Here is a 22185-nt window from a genome sequence, read left to right as displayed (position 1 = left end):
GAACAGAGCAGCATCTTTTGCTGCCATACATTGCTTCACAAGTAGAAAAGAAATCTCCACAGGTTAGTGGACACATCACACACAGAACTTGCAGCAGGTAAGAACTGAGTGCTTATAGTCACAGCAGTGACCAACATCTAGCACAGTACCATGTTTCCCATCAACATTTCTCATGTAGGTGAAGGTTTTATTAGCTACAGAGTACATTGCCAAAAAGATTGAGCATTCTTTCAAGAAAAAAGCTGGTAAAAACTTTATACATTATAAAGTTACAGTGATAAAAACTCATAAAAATCCCAACAGCTTTGGTCTTACTAGCTAGGAAGAAAAGCAAAGGCAGGGAACACCTCAGTTTGGCGTTATGCTTGACACAAATTTGAAAATGGGGTGTTGAGGAAACCCATAAAAAGCTCACTTCTTAAGTAAGGTGGCAGTGGAAACAAACACTGTTTGTGTGCACTAAACAAAGTTTTATATATATATTTCTTTCTATCCTGATAACAATATAAAAGCCCATCCCAGCTCTGTGGAAGAGCTCTTACAAGTGCAGAGCAGTCACTGCTGAAAGTACCAAAAAAAAAAAAAAGAAGAGAAAAAAAGGAACTAGTGGTTATATCTTAAAAGGATGCTGACAGTGTCTTCTGTAAAAGTGCTGAAGGGCTTCAAGGGGTCAAAAGATGCCTGGGGGATTTCTAGAGGAAAATTCCACAATGAGAATAGTTAAGAAGGAAAATATTTCCCAGTTTTCTTATTTCTTCAGGATATTTCAGCTAAAGAACAAAAATCTTACTGTTCTTCACTGTCATCAAGTGACATTGCTAACTAAGACACTGAGCCTCATCGTCCTGCCTTAAATACTGGAATTCAAAGGTACTGACATTTCAGCAGCCTTCTGCTGTCCCCACCTCCACATCAGTCCTCTCAGTTACATCAGTGCAATCACTGTGAGTGGCTCCAAGACAAACCATATCAGGGAACTCATTTGGGTTAAACACCATCTTTTGGGTTAACTCTATTATTTTGACCCAGCTCAGTTCCCTGTTCAGTTAGCCACACATGCAGCTGTGCCCACACAAGGAACAGCACAATGCAAAAGTGGGAACAAACAGCTGGAACTGCTAAGAAAACATGATTGTCACAGCACAGAACAAGGCTCAGTTGGATGCACTCTTTAGTGGAAATATTTAAAAGCAGAGCAAAAGATGTTATTAGGCTATGAAAACATAAATATAGTCAATTGTTGGCGGGAGAGTGGGACCTGCAGTCACATCACTGCTACAGCAGGTAAACAAAATTATGAGTTTTCCCTGAAGTATAGCCTGCAATGTGTAAAGGGCCCGGTGTTTCACAAACTGCAGTGCAGTGAGCACACACAGTGTCCTCCAGGAGCATGTTCCCAAAAACCTTCTGCTTGCATAACCTTTCACTCTTGTGAAATGTAGAAACCTGTACATTTCTTGTAATTCACAAACGTTAAAGTCAATTCAGCCAAGTTAGGAGAGGAGAAAGGGTTATCTAGGAATGTTGTTTATATACCATCCAACCATCTTAAGACTTCCATTTCCACTTTTTTGTGAAAAGGAAATAAACAATGAGCATCCTGTCCAATCACTACACTGAATTACTGCCTTCAGAACATGATCCACTTTCTCCATTTTTCCTTAATACTATCTTATTGGAAGTTTAAGTTTTATTTTTAGACAGAATCTTAGTTAACTGTGGTTAAATTGTCACAATTTAAAAATGCGGGAATACAAAAATCTCAGCTTGTTTTCTTTTGGCTGATTCAAAGTCATACCAAAAGAACTTTCTCCACAGTCTACATTCCTCTTATATATTCCATTAAAAGAGACCTCTCAGTAGCAGTGGCAGCAGTAAGTTGAATTTTGAGTAAGTCATATTCTTAACTATTATCACTTTACCCCCACGTGTAGCCTCACAAAGAAGCACACAGGACCTCCTCCTTTCCCCCCACATCAATCAGCCTGCTTTGGAAGCAACTACAAGCATGTACTCAAACTAATATTTAGTTTTACCTAAGCACTACCTCAGCACCACAGTTTCCTTTTAAAAAGTAGGGGGATCTCACAAAAAAAAAGCCCTAAATTAGTCAAATTCTTTTGTGCATGGATGAACAACAGGAAAGCAAAGCCTTGGGGCCTCTGGGGAGGAACCCTGTCCCTGCAGACCTACTCTGATGTGCTCAGGAGATAAGGCTCCATAGTGACACTTAAGGAAAGGCCTGCTCACATTTGAATTTCTGCATTCCTCAAGAACAATTCATGGCAATCACTAACTTTGCAGAGGAGCTACATGAAAGCTTTGGCCAATGAATGAGGGTCATCTGCTCTTTATCACAAGGGTAAACCTCATCCTGGCCAGTTTCTAACCTTTTAACCCTGTGAATTCTTAATTTGCACATGAATAATGGGATTCTTGCCAAGAGTGCAACCTTCAGCTTCCAGTTTCTAACTTTAGAAACCAAGACCTGATCTCCTTGTGTGTTCAGATCTTAAACTCTTGGACAGATTAAACTTTTTGATTTCCAAATGCAACACTAAACATTACAATTCTGAAGCAAAAGATAAGCTTATTGGCAAAACCTCTGACCAGGCAAAGTAAAAGAACATCCTCGCACCCTGCTGCTACCAGTAACTGAAGAGAGCATTTGCTTTTTTCCTCCAAAGAAAGAATGCCCATTTAATGCCTATTCTCTACCTGTTTAATATGTATAGTTCCTTCTGTACCCTGACCACAAGGTAATTTGCCTTTGCAGCAACTGCTTCTAAACAAAATTATAAGGCTACAAAATGCCCCACAAGGCTTTCATTTATTTCACTTAAAATATCAGCAGAGTTCAATCAACTCATGATAGGCAGAAACACTGTGAAAATGAGAGAGAAAACTAATTTTGCATATGTGTTATGGGCTCCAAATTATAACCATACAAATTACTGCCTAATTTCACAGCTTTACAGTAAAGATGACATTCTGAAACCGGTCAGATCGGTGCTTGACTAAAGAGAAGAGACTGCTCCATAGGATAACTTCATGTTTGACCACTAGTTAACCACTTAATCACTAAGTCAACAACACCTACTGTGATCATTATGGATCCGCTATCTCTTCCAGTTTTCTCCAACAGCCATAGAAAACCTTTCAAGTATTCAAAGAAGAAAAAGAAGCCTTTTGTCACAGTCCTACAGAGGAGCAGAGGAAGGGGGGAAAAAAGGGCTGCAAAACAAGAGTCTCACTCCACAGCATGTAATCTATTGGTTCACAAGAGAAAATTAACAAAACAAAAATCAAACTATCTTTCTGGTGAAATAATGCACACCCAAGAAACAAATATTTACAGAAGTTCGGTACTATCTAAATAAAACCAGATATTACCACTGCATTACTATGCTGTACTACATAGCACTCTGTACTATTCCAGAAGTTCTCTGATAGTGAGCAAAGAGCTCATCCTGCAATGTCTCTGATTTAAAGTGGCCCTGAATTTTCCAGTGCTACACACAAAATCCATCAGCCACTGCTTAGCTTTATGTTGGTTAACAACAAAAAAAAAACCCCTTTCCTCTTAAGAAGAGTTTTCTTCAGTCTAGTTATTAATGGTGCTGACACTCTGAAACATAGTGATATGAGAATTTAAATATCAAAAATATTAATACATGTTTCACCATTTCACCAAAAGTACCCAAGTATTGCTTGGTCTGTCAATCCTGTATGTGAGTGACATGCCATGACACAATGAAATAAGTAGGCAGGTTTTGGAAATCGAGAGTTCAGAGTTTCGCATTCTTATAGCACATGAAAACTCATCACTTACTTGGAGCCACCTGCTTCCAGGCTGGTTTTGAATGGCCCAATGTTCTGGCTCACTGAACAAGGTTTTTCACACCTTCCTGGGGTATCTTATGGTCAGTTTTTACAATCAGTTCAGAAGCACACAGAAAAAACTAAGAGATGTCAACAATCACACATTTTTTAATGTAAGCTAATGTACCAAGTGTATTAACTAGTTACAGGTTGAATTTAGGAAAAGCTACAACTTACAACTAATGTGAAGTTTCCACAAAGGTACCAGCACCACAGTTTTGTGCAACTTGCTACTAAGAACAGGGTCGAAGAGGTCAAAGGAAGTCTTTTCCTATTAGATTAAGTTCATCAGTTAAGTCCTATTATAGAGGGAACATGAGAAGACTACATAAACTGTGTACTCTCTGTGTTATACTTTCTTTGAAATGGAAGTTTTCTTTACTTTGAGAAAATTTACTTTTCTTTGAAAGGTACATTCCCATGTACTTTTAGGAAGCAAAAGGTGATAGTGTTGTAGCAGTCTAGTGGCAAAGCTCTGCTCTGCCATGGAAGGAGGCACAGGATTCAGTTCCTGACACACATCTCTTGCTCAATACGTTTAAAGACGGTAAGAAAACAGAGGGCAACAAACACACGGGGTCAGACTGTTAAAGCCATAAAGGCACTCAGACACAACTATTTCCTTCACCATTGATCCAGCAGTAGGGAGTCACCCTGGAAATGTGACTCTCACTTCCTAGTGGAACCACATAGCGGGTCCAAAAGGGACAGCACCCACATCTGCTTGGCTGAACACACGTGCCAGAAAAGCAAGGCCTCAGTAATATAAGCCTCACAGTTGCCCAGAAAACCTTTCCCCTCTTTTCTCTCCCAAAGATAGATATCTATATTAATCATTCTGCCCTGCCCCAAGATGGAACAACACATCAAGTTACTGAACAAGGAATTTTTTAGATTTTTTTTTTTAATCAGATTTGTAGATAACCCTTGTAAGGCTGCCAGAACAGCACTTGGGAAACAATACCCATGACTTGTGTAGCCCATTGTCAGCATAATTCTGCATCACCACCTGCTCCCGAGATTGGTGACACCCACGAGCCACCCACACGAGGCACCACTGCTCAAGAGGCCTCACAGGTGGCAGAGCCTCTCCTGCCACATCAGGGACCACCGTAAGTTTTTCTCATACTCTTTAAACATTGAAAAAGAAACAAAGTTTCTACAGAATTGCTCTGTACTTTTATACTTTAACTTTTCAGGTACATAATCAATATGATAGGTTGTTGCGTGCCGTTCAGGGAATTGCCATCACAAACTCATGAGCAGGTTAATAAACAAGAGCTGGGACTTACTTGCTAGAGTGAGGTGGCTTTTTTGGCTGAGAATGGCCCCATATTTGTTCAGAGCTAAACACTGGTAAAATCCTTCATCAGACAGCTCTCCTTTTTTTCCTTCCACCTCACGGATATACAACGAACCATTGGATAAAGTGTAGATCCGTTCATTTTCAGACACTTTGCCTCCATTTTTCAGCCATGTAATAGTTATAGGAGCTTCACCACGGGCTTGGCAGTCTAAAACCACCGGATCCTTCCTTGAGACAGTAACGTCCTGAGGCTCTTTCGCAAAAAACAGTTCACTAAAGCACCACACTCCTGAGAGAGAGAGGAAGAAAAAAACATTTTGCCTGTAAGGACAGACGTGTAAGCAGAGACGTGCAAGTTACCAAGCGCACTGCGAGTCATCCTCGCGGCACGAGGCAAAGCTATCGCTAACACACGCTCCCAACTCGGACAACTCCCGGCAAACTTGGTGCTGACTCCAAGCAGCGCGGAGCTATCGGGCTGTAAAACGCCCCGGCGTTTGCCCGCTCGATTTCAAACGCGCTGTGCCCCGGGGAACCAGCGCCCTCAGCACCGCCGCGCCCCGGGCGATGCCCCGGCGGGGACCCGCAGCGGAGGGGCGGCCAGGCAGGTGCGGCCGCTCGCTGATTTTACAAGGCTGCCAAAGGAGCCGGAGCGGGGCGCGTCGTAAAAAGGCTGATCTTACAAGGAATCGTCAGCCAAAGCCCCTCGCCGGAGCGCGGAGGGTCCCCCCGGCGCTCCTCCCGCCCCGTCTGCGCGGCGCGAACAAAGCGCGGGGCCGGTGCCGGTTCCCGCTCCCTCCCCGGCCGGTCCCGCCGGGCAAACGCGGGGTAAATAAAGCCACGTGCGGCGGCCCCGGGGCTCGGTCGGACAATGGTTCGGCCGGGCTCACCTGGCAGCGGCAGCAGCAGCAGCGGCAGCAGCGGCGGGCGGCGGAGCGGCGCCATTCAGCGGGACGCGGCGGACATGCCCCGCCGGCCGCCCCACACACACCGGTCAGCGCCCGAGGGGAGGAGACTGCGCACGGACGGAGCGGCCCCGGCGCGCCCGTCCCGGCCCTACTCTCCGCATCCCGTCTCCATTGGCCTTTGGGGATGAGAGGGGCGAGGGGCAGGGCCGGGCGGAGGAGGGAGGGAGGGGAGGGAGGGATGGCGGTGGACGGGGCGGGCCGCGGGGCGGGGGGTCGCGGCGGACAATGCCCCGGAGCGGGGGGTGGCGGGACCGGCCGACCACGAGCACGAGGGGCTGTGGGAGCCGGCGCCATCTGGGCCGAGCACGGTCCCGGAGATGTGGCTTCTCCCGGACAGCACCGGGACCCGACGGCAGCTCCCCGGTGCCGAGCCCCTCCAGCCGGGCAGGAGCTCTTTGCTGGCCGTGCCTTCCCCGAGCATCGGCAACATGTGCGCTTGGCCAGACCCGGCCGTGCCAAAACCAGGGCTGCCCATCCCGAGCACCGAACCGGTGCCTCCCCGCGCACTGGACCCCGCAATGCCCGGTGCGGATGCAGCGATGTCCAGGAGTGCCAGAGCACCCTCACGCCCAGGCGAAACTGGCTTTCCCCACACACGCAGGCAAATATTCGAACGTGAGGATGGGCTTCGTAAGAAATGAGAAGCCGATTATTCTCACTAACCCCTTCCTACAGCCCCGATAAAAGCAGCTCCAGATGGCCACGCAGGACAGCGCTGCGCTGCCGAGGATGAGCTGTTCTTTACTTGCCTCCTCAAAAACCAGCCTGAAGTTTACCTCTGCCTCAAGTCCAAACTAGCTTGCCAAAATGCAACCTAAACTGCAAACGTATGGCTTGAGAATCATGCTTCACCACCCTCTGGGTAATGTGTATGGGGAGATACCATCAAATGCTGCCGCTATCAGTTAAGCTTTCAGTTTCACCCCTGATTTTACTCCATGTTTGCAGCCAGTGATTTCTAAGCTCTTTTGTCTGTTTAGAGTTCTAGTTTCTAAAGATACCACGTAGGAAGGCATCTTCTTACTCAGCAGATTTGCCCCCTGTTTGCATTCATTGTGAGAGCTGCTGACTTCAGTGACAGGCAAGTTTTTACTGCTTTTTGTTCCTGCCAGCACTGCAAAGCTCACTGAGTCGGGAGCTGGCAGCCAAACCGGTCCCTTCTGCTGCATCATCACCGGGACTGGCTACAGCCTTAGTCAGTGACTCCTCTGAGGGTCTTTGGGAGAAAATCAGAACTACCAAAATGTGACGTAAGCCATAGTCTGACCTACATCACCTTCCTCACTTGTCAAAAATACCTGAGCAGAAGAATTCATCTTGTTCTGATCTTAGCTGGAGTTTTCAGGAAAGGTAATTAGGAAATATTTGATTTACATGCAAAGCACTTACCCAAAAGGCATCCAGGCAGTTTCACAGTCACTTCACAGAGCAGGACTGCACATGCACATAGGACCAAATACAGCAACAGGATCCACCTGACCCAGTACTTTTCAATTTTCCTCGGCATTTTAATTTGTTTAGTCAGAAAAGTCTGAGCTATGAAAAAAAAAGTATCACCTACAAGCAATTTTGTTTATATTATTTTTGAGCATTAATGATTAAATGTTCTTTCTTCCTTTTGGCAAATTCACAACTTCCATCTGCAGCTCTTGCTAGTACTGTACTCTCTCCTGCTAAATTCTGGTTCACCAGTGTGACCTGAGTTTGAGATTTCCTACATGACCTCAGCACATCTAGAAGACAAACACAACCACAGGGAATGCAGTACCTGGTAACATTTCTAAGCTGTGTGCTTTGGTCATTTAGTGGAGTGGCTGGGACTGTCCCTGGGTAGATGTAATTTCCCTGCAGATCTTTTCACTGCTTCCTGCAGGCATGAGTGGGTGGCTGAGCTGTACTGCCCAGCACTGGACACTACCCCTCCTTGCTCAATTAACCAGCCCTTTTTCAAGAAAGAGCTGGTCTCAGTGGAAGAGGGGACAAAAAAAGCCAACAGAGACAGAGCAAGTTGTAGTCCTGTCCTACTTGTGGACTGGTTTGCATTAGCTGTGTCCTCTGTGCTCATGTCTATTCTGGAGTGATGGGGAAACCTCTTTGCTGTCTCCTTGGACTACACGGTCCCAGTAGGAGTTTTTGCCTCATGAGATCAAATGCAATATTTGTCTTCAGTGGCTTAACAAAGGAACTGCCTCCCAGTGGAGCACTCCCTGTGCCTGAGTCTGGGCAGCTACAAATACCAGTATTTTCATTTGCACATTTCTGTTTAACAAAACAAGTCATAAAATCCCTATTAGAATTAAGCAGTTCAGTAACTAGATAAGCATAAACTCTCCCCATTTAATTTGTCAGAATTCATTATTTTAACACATTTTCCAGTAATTAATTGGGTTAAAGATAGTGCAGACTTGTGATAACATATCTAAATTCATACTGAGCTGATAAAGTCATTGAACCAGAGTTCAAAGGCACTGCCAGTTGCAACTTTGTCAAATAGATCTTGTTAGTAAATATGCAGCCAATGAACACAGCTATCTACTTGGCCAACCATCTCAAAAGCATTATCTTGAGAAAGCCAGAAAGGTAGTCCAGGAATACAAGATGTTGCCAGCCAATATAAACAAAGCTATGCCTACTTTGCTGCAGGGCAGCAATTTTTCTTCTGTCACCAACACAGACTTTTTTTGCTTGATTCAATCTGTATTTTTGGCTGTGCAAACTCCCCCAGTTTTTATGGTTCTTTTCAGACCCATGTAAACCCTTCTCTATGCTTTCTCTTAGATTTTTGGGTCTGCAAACAAGCTACACACATCTTTTAAAGAAATAATGACTTGTAATACTTGAGCAGTCAGCTCCTCAATGCCTTAAAACCCAAATCAGTAGTAAGAGCTCTCTTTGAAGTGCTACCAACAGCTCGAATAACAGCATGCTGTCCAGGTTGCTGTCTCTAAATAACCTGATTTACCTTGTGCTGCATTTCAGCCTCAGCCCTGGCCAGACCAGTTTATATGTTTCCTGAAAAGAAAGATTTAAAAAATCTGATTGACATGAACACATCTAACTCTGGGCTTTTCTCCATGCTCTTCTGCCTGTATGTAAAGGCAACTGGCAATCCATCCAGGACTAATAAACTGGGCTGGGGCTATAAAATCCAGAATTTTGGTACCATTATGAACCAGAGAGGGATTTTCCAAATGAATGAAATCCCATGACCATGGTGTCATTTCATCTAAAATGTTATCAACATCTCTAGAAAGTGAACTGGTAGGCAGGAGTCTTCCCTGGGATAGAACACAGCAGCCTCAGGAAAAGGAAAGAAGCTGAAAATTCACTTGTAACTCAAGCTTCACAAAGTGAACTCTGTATTTATGAGATCGCTGCAGCCACAAGCCCAGGGTGGAGAATGCAGTTTCTTCCCAGGTTAGAATAAAGTATATCTTAGACAATTTATATACCTTTCAGCATTTCATCCCTATCTGAGAAAAAGAATAGCACCATGTTAGCCCTCTTGTCCTTGTGGTCTGGGAGAAGCTGTCACAGCAGCAGGGATGGTGTTTGGCATGGCCACAAACTCCCATGTGCTGCCATGTCCCACCTGATCTAACAAGCTCAGAGATGAGAAAGTTGCTTTGCCCACAAGATCCATTCTCCTGGTTTGGCTTCACATTGCCCTGCTCTAACACCATAATGTCGTGGCACAGAAGAGGATAGGGACAAACACCCCTGGGTGGGAAACAGGAGAGCTGGGAAGAGAGCTGTTTATAGCAGTATGAGTGTCCCCATTGGCATATGTGCAATCACAACACTATCCTCAATTAGCTGTAGCCTACAAGAGGTGGTGATAGGGTCCTGGAGCCCAAATCCATTTTCAAACCAACATATAATCATCATCCTGGTCTCCCCCCACAGGCTCAGCCCTTCCCTGCTACCAGTGCCACCTCACCCTGCTGGCAGGGGCTGCCAGGTGTCACTGCTGCTGTGAAGAAAGCTGTAGCTACAGACACCCAGGGTGGAGGAGAGGTACCATCACCGGGGCAGCTCAGCGTGGCTGCAGCGGTATTGGAGCTGCAGTGCTTTTCCAGGGCAGGCTGAGAGCAGTGGTAATTGCCAGAAACCCACTAACTGCAGGGGAATTACAGCAATTTGCACCAGGCAGCTCTGCCTTCAGACAGTCGAGTCCTCAAAGCCAAGCTGAGGGGCTGCCACGACGCTGCTCTCCTGGCAGGGTGTCATTAACTCTTCTTCTCAGGGAAGCCTCTTTTGTCTTTACAGTTCTTGCTCTGAGTGTTTTTGATCTGGTGTCACTATAAGCATGTTTAGACACTTTCTTGTTTCTCATGCCAAACTCCCAGCCCAATTACAACTGTATTCACAGATTTTCAGTGTGTTACACTAAGTCTATTAAGACCCACCATACAAATGTTGACTTTCAGCACATTTGGTCACTTAGTAGATTCTTGCTTCATTTTGAACCTGTGTACAGTTACCATCTCCATTGCCTTCTCAAAGGAGATTCACTCCTTCCACGAGCAGATGGGCAAACATACTTTGGTCTGAGCCCTTGGGATGCTAATGAACTTTCTCTCCAGGGAGCCTTCCTGTACAGGAAAAGCACACCTTGACAAAGGGATTTTAACACAGATCTCATCTGGTTATAAATCAACAAACACCAAAGTGGAAGGAGTACAATAATTTGCTACACTAGCATTTTTTCCTCCTTCCAGCCACCTTCCACAGTAGTGCTCCACTGGCCCAAATCACGGGGTGCACCTTGGCTGAGTTGTTCTAGAGTGCCCCAGAGGCAGCCTCCAGGTGTTTACCCCCACCCCTGAAGGCTCATCACACCAGAATGAAGAAGAACCCTGCCATGGATTTCAGCAGGAGAAAGACAACACCCCAACATCCTTCCCTTCTGCTGGAGGTAACCACAGGCAGTGTGGAAGAGCAAATTCACAGGGATCTGGCAAAGTACATTCCCTCATTCTTCCATGCCCACTTCCTGCACAGCACAAAGCTGTGAAAAATACCTAAGTATTTTTGGTCAGTCAGTCAGTCTGCTGTTTCCCAGATGCAAGCCATCAGGTCTTGTTGGTACTTTTAACAAACCACCCAGCTACAGCTACAGAGAAAGGGCCATACCTGATTCCAGAGGCACTTACATACAGTGTAAAGATCTTTTGGTGTGGAGTTTGGATTTACCACAGCTTCAAGCTCTCTCTTCTGGCCTTCGTGCCACAGCTGATGCTCCTCTGCCTGCGGTGAGCTTCTCTGGACACAATCTGCCAACAATCCTTTCTGTTTTTCAGTAGAACTTGTTTTCTCCTGGTTTATCTCCCTAGCCTGGCTCTTAGGTACAGAAACAACAGGGTTGCAACATGCAGCTGAAGGTATGGCAATAGCATGGGACAGTGGCTCGGATCAGCCAAACCACCGGGAATGTTTCCCAGGCCAAGAAGCCTGCACACTTCTGCCATGCCACCTTGGGCTCTCAAACAAGGACCTGAGCATTGTTTACTCCCTCTGAGCTCAGGGGTGCTCAGCACTCCTGGGAGGAAAGTCCTCAGCACTCAGCTGGCTTGGGACTGAGGAGACAGCAGACTGGCAGCAGCAGCTGGAATCTGCACACTGAGACACACAGAATAACTTCATTAAGGGTTTATGCATATGTAGAAACTGCAGTGAGGCGCAGGAACAGCCAGCAGGTGGAGAAGAGCTGCCCCATAAACTGCATTTGCAATGTATATATTTTTTAATTGGCTCAGTGCAGTCCCCTCTCTCAACCTTTTCCCCAATACAGAAACAAATAAAATCTTGGAAATGCTGCAGTACTGTAGTCTGATGTTATCTTCCATTAATCAAAGTGTTTATACTCTGGGTCGATACAATAAGTATCGGACCAAGAATAACTGAACAGAAAGAAAATGTCTCCTAGGTTACCACTCTCTATGTTTGAATCTACAAAGGAATCTCTCAGAGGCAGCTTTTTGTTAGAGTCTGTCATGCTTATCATGACAAACCCACTGTTCTGCAGCTATTTGTTTAGCAACAGGCATGAAATATGGTCTCCTTTCATCCCTGTATAAGTTACCTTCATTCTGCTGTTACAACAGGAAACAGGCAAATAATTTCTTCCTCTTTTCCTCTCTGTGTTTGCAATGAGGAAACGAATATTGGAAATAAAATAAATGAAAAACAATGCAAGTCAGAGGCTAGCTAGCATTTGGACATACTCTGAATACACCATGCTACAGATACCTATTTATTTTTGCTGTGAAAGATTGCAGCCCTTTCCTTTGTATTTGCATTCTCAGCTTGTTAACAGTGTGGTCTCTACTCTTATCTACAATTTATCCCAAGGAACTATTAAAAAGAAGGATTGGAGGAGGCTTCCTGCTGCTCTTGTCCCATTTCATCTCACAGAGACATAAGGAATTGCTGGTCAGGGAGAGGCCACTTGGCCAAAGCAGCCTGTGCCCCATCGGTTTATCTCGGCGCTGCCAGCGCAGCTCCCTCCAGCGCACTGCCCTGTCACGGGAGAGCGATCGCCTCTCAGGAGTGTGAAGATAAACAGATTTGAAGCCTTCAAGGCATGTTCCCAGCACCTCCTCCCCCTCACATGCACACAGGCTCGGTCTGCAAACGCCCCCGTGCACAACATGGCTTTGGGGATGAGACCGGGATGTTTGAAGGGCCACACGAAGCTGTGACTTGCACCAAAACTTTACCAAGAATTCGGGCTGACCCGCTAAAGGCAACACCCCGGTGCAAGGAGAGAGCCGAGGGGGGGTGAACCGAGGGGAGCCAAAAGCTGGGCAGTGCAGGGGGGATTTCTTTTGATGCCCAAATGACTCCCTCCATCAGCTGCAGTCGCTGGGGTTTTATCTCAGCTGGGCTTCGGGAGTCACTTGGGAGCCCATGGGGGATTCCCCTCTTTTAAAGGCTCTGGAAGAGCTGTCTGCCCAGTGCTGGGCAGGATCTGAAGGCAGGAGACATGGCTGGATCAGTGTCCTGTGCAGCCCAGGGGACCGTAGGGAATCAGAGCAGCCCACCCCAACTCCCCCCTGCCCTGCATTGTCACTAACCTGGCTCCCATCTCTACCTGGCCCCTGCCCAGAGCAGGAGGAGGAGATCAGAGGCTCTGCTGGAAGCACATCCACAGGCACCCTCAGTTTGATGCAGTTCAGCATTTAATGCCAACCCAGCATAGGCACTGGAAGATGCAAAGAGCTTGTGTGGCCATGCAAGGAATCAGAGAATAAATCCTGATGGAAAGAACTTGCAGGGTAAAAAACAATTTTTTTTCCCCTGGAATAAGTTCCCTGGTTCAATTTAGTACATGGCACACACAGATGTGCCTGCATAATACATCAGGAGACCAAATAGCAGTTAAGGCTGCTCATAGTATAACTTGGTTTCAGCTGTGCTGTTATCCAGCTATCTATGCTGCTATTCATTAGCCTGGGATTACATTTGCTAAATGCTGAATAACATGTTGCTGTCGTTTATGCTCAGATACCTCTATAAGATCACAGTGGCAAATGGTAGCACATGGCAGAACATGTATTGTTTAAATAGTACACACATGGAATACATACCAGAATGTTCATCCTAAGTAACTAAAGTATGTGTAGGGGGTTGGGGGGGTGCATGACAAGTCAGTGAGTTAAATTGTCCCAATGTGCTCAGCTGAGGACCCAACCAGTGCATGTCACTGAGTGGAAATCCCAGCTGGAGTGGCTGGGGCAGCATCCCATTCAGCCTCAGCAAGGTGCTGCAGCACTGAGAGATGTTTTGGCCTAACTGGAGAAAACCTTCACCATGCAGACAGCAGACCAAATCTTCCTGAGTATTAAAATTCCTGTTGGCTTCAGGAAGGGCAGAGATGGACAAATGCCCTTTCCAAGGCATCCCAAGTGAGCTGCAGGCCCCCCACCCCCCGTTAACACCTCTGGAGCAGGACATCCCGAGTCACATCCTGCAGCTCAGCTCCCCACAGCCCAGCCCTGCTGCAGCTGCAGCCCCAGAGCAACAGATTTCGCTGCTCAGTCTTCAATTAGATACAGCCTGATCAGGATTAATTTTTTTCTACAGTGAGAGATCAACTGATCCAGCCTGTTTGCACCTTAAGAGTCCATTAGACTTTTTCCAGTAAAAAAATGCATTTACATGACTGAAATGGTTTTCACTTTTCTAATTCAGGTTTATCTAAGTGTGCAAAATTTCAACTTCGCCTCTTACCTTCACACAATTACGTTTATAGAAATGAAAGTTTGATCTTAGAACGGTTTACAGTCAGACTTTGAATTCTCAGTGTGAAGAATAGCAAAATTAATTATTTTGTAAAATAGGAATTTTTAGCTACATCTTAGTAGAGCTCAATTTTATTATTTTTGCCTTGGATGAAGCAGCACCTCACGTTTTGATAGCTAACTTCTAATTATACTACGAAGAGCACTTGTAATATCCTGATAAAGCACAGATAATTACTTTTTACTAACCTGAGAAGTAATTATTCTGCCAGTCTTCAGCACAGGATATAGGATATACATGATTGATTAATACTTCTTGCACAGGATACCTGTAACCACAGGATTAAGACCCAACAAAAGAATGAACAGCCTCTCAACCCCCTGGTTTTTGGTCCATTTCTGTCATCTACATGGAAAGAGAGGCATTTATTTAAAACTCTGCATTACAGCAAGCAATAGTGCATGAACAACTAACTAGGAATAAATCTGTTAACGATGGACAACTAATTGCTGGGCAGGAATACATATAATAGGGGGCTCATAACTCCATCAAACATTTTGTGAAACTGAATTTATTATAGAATGTATCATAACTAGAAAATAATGTGTTGCAGCTATTCAAAGTAAAGAAAATATTCACAGAAACCATGGCTTCAGCTAGAGAGTAATTTCTAATCTCTTCTATATAGAAACTCCATTACTTGGGCAAAGGAAGAAAGCAGATTTTCCAGACAAAGGGATGACATGGTCTGGCCAGGGTAACTTCTATTAAAGTGGCATAGTTTGTCATATCTGACAACCCACTGAAGAAAGTTATCACTAGTTAAGGGCCTGACCCTGCATTCCTTATGTGGACAAAAATCCCTTTGAAGTCAATGAAGCATCCTGCTCAGATAACTATATCAGGATTTGGCAATTAATGAAAACTTTTAATTTCTTAAGCAGATTATAAAGGGTTTTCCCTGAAAAGCAAACTATTACATGTTACTCACAGCGACTCCTTGGCAGTGCGGGTTTGCTTCCAGCAGCTCTTGCAGCACAGGAACTGTTTCTCACTAACTAGGAATTACAAAAAGTCAAACCCACATTGTTTTCTATTTGCATTGATCTGCCTAAAGTGTTCTTCTCTAGCTGATGTCTAGCTGAAGATTTTGACAGCTTTGCATTCAAAAGGTCAGTAAGCAGTCCTCAGGGCAATTTGATTTAAACCTTTAGCATTTTGCATACTCCCAAGCAGCAGTGCATAGGAGGACATGTGTGTTCACAGCCTCTGAAAGGTCAGGCTTCCCAGCCCTCAAAACAAAACCCCAATCAGAAATATTTCAGCTTGTAGAAAATATCAGACAATTATGAAAACATTTTCCGTTAAATTAAACTCAAAAGGGTATAGAAAAACAAATTGTGATGTATGTTTTTAGGCTGGTGTATTTCAACAGAAAGTTTTCCATTCTGTCCCATTTCGGAAGGCTGCCTTATCTGTCTTTCCTCAAGAGGCAGGCTCACTTACTCAGTGTCTGTTCAGGTTTTCCAAGCAGACTGGCCTCCCCCCTGCCTGAAATCCCAAGCCTCTCTCTGGGATGAAAACCTGAAACCTACAATGCAAAATTTGTTTGAAGTCTCATTAAGCAAGAAACCTCAAATTAAGGACAGCTCAGCAAACAAAACATTTTTCTACAGGATCACGTGGACATAAACCAAGCATTACATGGAAGTTCTCCCTCATTATCCCCTTTGTGAGCTGTTTGTATTCTGATTAGCGTGCTAATGATATATGTTCCACAGAGAAAAAGCAATTAAGTCTCCACTTCAAAGAAAAATGATTTAGTGTAAGAGTACCAAAGCTTGTGCTTGCATCTCCTACTGATTTTGTGATGCTGCAGAGCAACCTGGCAGCTATTAAATGCTGAATTCCCGTTTAAAACCATGGAAGACAGTAGGTGTTGTTTGCCTTTTAAATATATAGATGTTTCAATAACATGCTTCTATGACACTACAAGTATGGGTTGGTGGTGGTGGTTGAAGTGCAGATGAATAAGTGAGCTCCTCTCGGTTCACATCACAAGAACTGCACATTGATTCCTTTAAAGAAATAGCTGATTAAAAGGGGGGACATATTAAAATAAACAAACTGCCTGAAAAAAAAGGAGAATCTCATACACAAAAAAAAAAAAAAAAGATAAGGCCCTATGTGAAGAACCCCCACAACAAACTAATGAGAAACAGAAAGGAAAACACACATGAACAGACCATGAAAAACAAGAGAAACAACAGACAGAAGAGTTTGGTCTCCTAACAAGTGACATTATTTTTGACCAGAAGAAATTAGTAAAATGAAAAAACTACACATATTCAGTTTTAAGTGCTTCATGTGTGTTTTAGCATGTTACCATTGCAATGATGTAATTCCTACCCTAGAGAATTGATGAGTATCATATATTTGCTAAGTAATGCCAAAGTTGCACCAAAAAAAGTACACAAGAAAAAAGAAAAGGAAATCTGTGCTGATCCAGGACACATTTCACATTGACAGTGTGCCAAAGGCAGCTGTGGATTTCAAGGAGACAAGTGCAGATTTCTGTAAAGACGACATCAATTAGTGAAATAGCACCAAACTGTGCTATGGATTTACAGAACAAATCAAATGTCAAGGCACCAGGCAGCTTAGAAAGTAAGTTTATGTATGAAACAACAGAATAGAAAAGGAAAACGAGCAGTTAACACTCATATTTTGCTTGGGTTTGATGCATAAGTACTCAACCCAGTCTCTAGTAAAAAAAAAAAATCTTTTTAATATGCTACAGATGTGACTTATTAATAGTAAATTAAAAAGAATTTAAGTCATGTGTCCTTCAAGAAGCATAAGTGAAGACTCAGTTGCACTTTAAAGAAATTATTGTTTTTAACTTCCTCTTAACCCACAGCTCTGCCTCATGATGCAGCAAAAATGTTGAAGAATCAAATCACCTGCATCACCTTGAGAGACTTGATACAAATTAACACCCAACCTAAAAACCTGTCTGTTGAGAGAAATGAACTTTGAATGAAAAAACCACATCCCCCAGTGCCTCAAACCTCCAAGTCAGTGTTGAATGTGTCTTGTTCGTGCCTGAAGTCTCATTTCCCTAACATCAGATGGGACAGCACTTCCACATATATGATAACCTTTGGAGTAAAGGAGAAATTTTAGAGAAAGACGATTTCTTACCAAAACCCTTACCAAACCAAACCAAACCAAATTAGTGATATAGACTAAAAATCTAAGAAAGCCTCACCCACAGTAGTCTAAGAAAACCTTTGATTCAGGAACAGTTTACACTGCAAGTCTTTGTTGAGGTTAATCTATACACTTTACCTTTTTCAGGCTAAATAAATTCACTTCTTCGACAGCATCGTAGCCATTTACTCAGAAACACCATTAACTGTAGAACAGTAATAATTAATACACAAATAAAGGTCACCACCATCCTTATCGAAGGTCTAACTTCCCAGAGAAGTTGAGCCCTTGAAAAGTTTCCCAGAGGTTTCCCACCATCCTAACACATGTAACCCCACCGTGCCAGCAGCTCCTGGCACTGCCCTGCCCACCCCAGGTGCTGGGAAGGGCCCAAGGGGGGTCAGGGAGAAACCCCAACACAGGGGTGCACCTGTACAAAAGCAGGAGTACTAAAATTCCTCAGTTCTTGCTATTTCAAGACTGATTTGTACTTCAAAGAACTGAATCACAACTTATTAGAATAAACTTTTATTTACTGCTCTCAGGATCCTTATTTTATACTTTAAAGTATGCAACAAAACCTGCTACATTCAAATCTATACAGATTTACTGATATATATCATTCATGTTTTACAAAACTGCATATAGATTTGGGAAATTTGTATAAGTTACCTTTATTTACATGTAATATTCTCAGTCCTAATGACCTAGTCAAAGAATAAAACAAAAGTGGGATTCTAAATATCCCTTAAGACCCATTAACATTTGTTACATAATTTACATATCTTCAGAGAGAGATGTGCTACACTTTCTTCTTGCATATTTATAAAGACTGTGACTAACAGAAATTTGCTGGCCAAAGCTAGGTACTGTCATTTCCTCAGATCATAATAAAATGTTAATTGGCATCATAATAAAATGTTAAAATTTGAGCAAGCCAGGTATATAAACCAATTTTTTTTCTTTTAGAACCAACTTTGCTAATCATTTTAACCAGCACTTGCTCAAAGAAAGTGTTAACATTAATACAAAAAATACCCACATTTACAAAAGAAATCAAACTCATATTTATACGACAAGTTGATCTACAATAAATTGCACATTGTTGGTTATGACTTTGGTTATACTGTATTAACAAATTTGGTTTCTAGACTAACAGTGGAGAAAAAAATATAAAAATGCAGCTGTAGAAACTAGCAACCTGTAAACATATCACAGAACCAAATTCTGCACCTGATCATGTGTGCATGACCTCCATGCAGTTCAGAGAAGTCTGCACACAACAGACTGCTGAATTTGGCCCAGAAAACCCTGTAAACATGTTCTTTATTGTTATGTAGTGCAATACTGCAAGAATGGATAATAAAGGCCTCTAACTATCAGTAACTAATACTGAGTGATATCCATACAAATTCCACTTTGATTGATTTGTTGCAAAAGGCTGGATTGAAAATATTATCCATCGTTGAACTACAAATTTATCAAAAAAAGTGATGAACACTCAATAAACCAGCATCAGTATACAAATTCAAACAAAAAATGGATATAATTTCTCATTAAAACTCAGAATTATGCTGCTTATCTGTTTTGTATAAAAATCTTGGGTTTGTTACACTGTTTTAACAAAAGCAAGTTAGAAACAGAAATCTAACAAATGTGTCAGCAAGTCAACGTTCTGCAAACTGATGGCTGATAATGCAAACAAATGCTTTCCAATGTTTTACCTAATATGCTGAATTGTAAAGTGCTTAGAGCAGATCTGTTGCAAACAGCCTGAAGCAGCACAGACTATGATATTGCATTACATGAAGTTTGTTGGGTTTGGTGGGGTTTTTTTTGTTTGTTTGTTTGTTTGTTTTAAAACAGTTTAACAATTTCAGCTGTTCCTCTTAAAGCAGCAATTCAAATTTAAACCCTCTGCAAAGATTTCTTCACAGCTTTACTTCAGTAGTTTACTGCAGGACAGTCTCAAACATTGTACAAGAGGCAACTGCTTAAAAACATTTTAGTTTTTGACTGAACTTGGCACTGGCCCATCCAATGTGTATATTGTATTTATTAGCAAAGTACGGAAAACTGTGGAAATGACAAAATACATTTTCAAAAGTTAGTGAATTTTTAATACTTACTTATTTTACATGTGATACTATGAAGATTCAATAGCCATGTGACTAAATACAATGGTAGTCCCTGGAAAAGTCAACTTTGTTTGTAAACCCTTAAAATGAAATTGCAGCACTGGACCTATATAATTTCTGTGTCTTAATCGACCCCATCAAAACCCTGAGTGTTTTCAATCGCTAGAAGAAGTTTATCCCATAAATCTTCAAATGAGTCGTATGGAGGCAAATCCAAGCGATTAAAGCTGAAAAACAGATGAGAACTCTTAAGTGTTTTATCACTCTTACTAAAGGTCATGATTTATTTAAATTAAATACTCACCAGGTATGAGCTCTTGGCAGCTTTTCAGGGGTACCCCACTGTTCAACTGTGAACAACTGTGGTCCATTTGAACCTGCAGGAAAGAATACAACAATTTTCACTCTGTTATGAGATCCTTTTATAATCAGAAATTCAAATTAATAAGTATTTTGGTTCTTTGTAATCTAATTCTGAGATTAGTAGGAGCTATCTATACTAATCGAATCAATCTATACTCAGTAACTGTCAATAATCCAAAATCACTTGTATTTTAATTATTGCTTGCTATACCTTAATTTCAAGAGACTTTTACAGCTTAAGCTCAGAAGTCTATGCATATGCATAGTAGTTGGTCTATGCATATGCACAGTAGTTGGCATTGAAAATTTTGTGGAGAAGACAATTTTATGCTGTATAAATTTTGCATGTAAAAAATTAGACATGTTTATCACCACGTGCCAAGTTATTTAACCTGGTAGAAAGTATTCAGTGTCCACCTTTACCTACACAGCAACAAAGTCGAGTAACTGAGAACTTTTTGAAACCCAGTGATCATATGTGTGCATCAAGGACCTTCTTATGCACCTGAGAGAACATTTTTGGCTAGCAAGTGCAGCCCCAGCTACCTCTTGCCTTCAACAACTGTCCTATCTGAAAGTTTCAGCATGTCATATCTGTGAGTTTCTTGGACTTCTCAACCCTCACCGAGTAGATGCAAAGGGCATTTTGTAACCATTTCCTTCAGCTGTATTTGTGTACGTCTGGAGAAGACTGTGTAGTTTAAAAAAGAAAAAAAAAAAAAATCACTATCTTGTCAGAGAATGTCTGTTGAGTGTCCCAGTTCTCCAGCTTGGGTGGATTTGCTCCCGGAGTCCAAGCACTGCCGTTTTAGGAGCAGAAATGCCTCTCTGTGCCACGAGAGGGAGATCTCCGCTAGGAAGTCAGATGCAGGGCTGCGCAGCAGGGGTGGGAAGGGAACAGCCACGGGGACAGCCCGGCAGCAGCAAAGCACCACGGACCTGCTCGGAGCACTGAAGAACCACCTACAGTTCTTCAAATAAAAGCTGGCACAGGAAAAGTGATTCTGATCCTCACTGGGGTTTAGTGAGGATGGTAAAACAGAAATAACCACAAGAGAAATAAAGGAAGCACTGTGCAAGACAACTGTTAATTGAATTTTTCATTAATGAGTAAGCAAATAGAATTACTGAAATTGGAACTTGGCCAGAACACTGCCCAAGGATATCCTAAACCCCAGGCAGAAAGAAGCCAAGAGCTTCGGCAGTTTCCTTCTCTGGATCATTCTTTAGTTCTACCTCTAGTAGTGTTTTTAGACAAAAGAGAACACTCCTGAGGCAGCAGAATTCCGACTGGGTTTCCCTGTGATGAGCATGTGCTGTAACACCTGCAGTGCCAAGGTTCAGGTGCAAGGCTCAGGTTTACTGAGGGCACTGTCCTCCCCATTGGAACTCACAGCTTATTTACTGAGGGAACACAAAAAAATCAACCAAGAATTTACAACGAAAATGAAGACACAGAGAAATGGAAACACGTGGTGGGTGGTATTTGTTCACAATTCTTTTGTTTTATAAACAAATTAATGTGTTGTTTATAAAGAAGAAAATGCTTAATCAAATAGGCAAATCGGGCTATTCAGTCATTTGCACAGGATCTCAAGCACTTTTAGCCTTAATAAAGTAGTCTAGCAGAAAACATAATAGCTGATGGCAGCTGCAAACAAGCTTCCCATCAGCAGAGCATCCCCACCCTCCTGGGCTGTTCTCTCTGCCCACCCGTGGTCGTTCCACAGTGGCTTTTCTGGCTTTGCCATTGAAGTCACTCCCCGCTGTCATCTGCTTGTTTCAGTCTCTGCCTTGTAGGTTCACAGCTTTTCTTCTGGCACTGTGTTTAACTCGTGTCATTGCAGTGGTCCCCTCTGGAGTATATCCTTACAAACAACTGCATCTGTACAACCGTGGCTTGAGAGCAGATAAAAGCAGTCGGGGAACTGAAGTTAACTGCTGATGCCAGCACGTCTTTGTAATCAGATCTTGGATAACAGAATTTTCTTCAAGCTCAATCATGTGTTAAACAGGATTTTTGCAGCTCTTGAGAACTTTAAAAATCCACGTTTGTTTGAGAAGTCTT

At 43.0% G+C, this 22185-nt stretch overlaps 2 protein-coding genes across 4 annotated transcripts in view; both read right to left on the bottom strand.

Moving 5' to 3' along the window:
- Positions 1 to 6199, bottom strand: part of PRTG (protogenin) — an 82379-nt gene extending 76180 nt beyond the window's left edge. The window contains exons 1-2 of the mRNA XM_064668722.1: positions 6079 to 6199; positions 5175 to 5477 (exon numbers count right to left, since the gene is read on the bottom strand). Coding sequence (XP_064524792.1) covers positions 5175 to 5477; positions 6079 to 6133 — 358 coding nt within the window. The 5' untranslated portion in view covers positions 6134 to 6199. The remainder of the gene's footprint in view (positions 1 to 5174; positions 5478 to 6078) is intronic.
- An 11929-nt stretch (positions 6200 to 18128) lies between these two features.
- NEDD4 (NEDD4 E3 ubiquitin protein ligase) overlaps positions 18129 to 22185 on the bottom strand; it is a 52630-nt gene continuing 48573 nt past the window's right edge. For all 3 annotated transcript variants that reach the window (XM_064668721.1, XM_064668718.1, XM_064668719.1), the window contains 2 exons: positions 20059 to 20131; positions 18129 to 19981 (listed from right to left, as the gene is read on the bottom strand). In XM_064668721.1, coding sequence (XP_064524791.1) covers positions 19879 to 19981; positions 20059 to 20131 — 176 coding nt within the window. In that variant the 3' untranslated portion in view covers positions 18129 to 19878. The remainder of the gene's footprint in view (positions 19982 to 20058; positions 20132 to 22185) is intronic.

This window comes from Pseudopipra pipra, chromosome 12 (assembly GCF_036250125.1).
Source record: "Pseudopipra pipra isolate bDixPip1 chromosome 12, bDixPip1.hap1, whole genome shotgun sequence".
Taxonomy (NCBI): Eukaryota; Metazoa; Chordata; class Aves; order Passeriformes; family Pipridae; genus Pseudopipra; species Pseudopipra pipra.
Note: the sequence above shows the minus strand (reverse complement) of the source record. Positions and strands in the feature narration are given on the sequence as shown.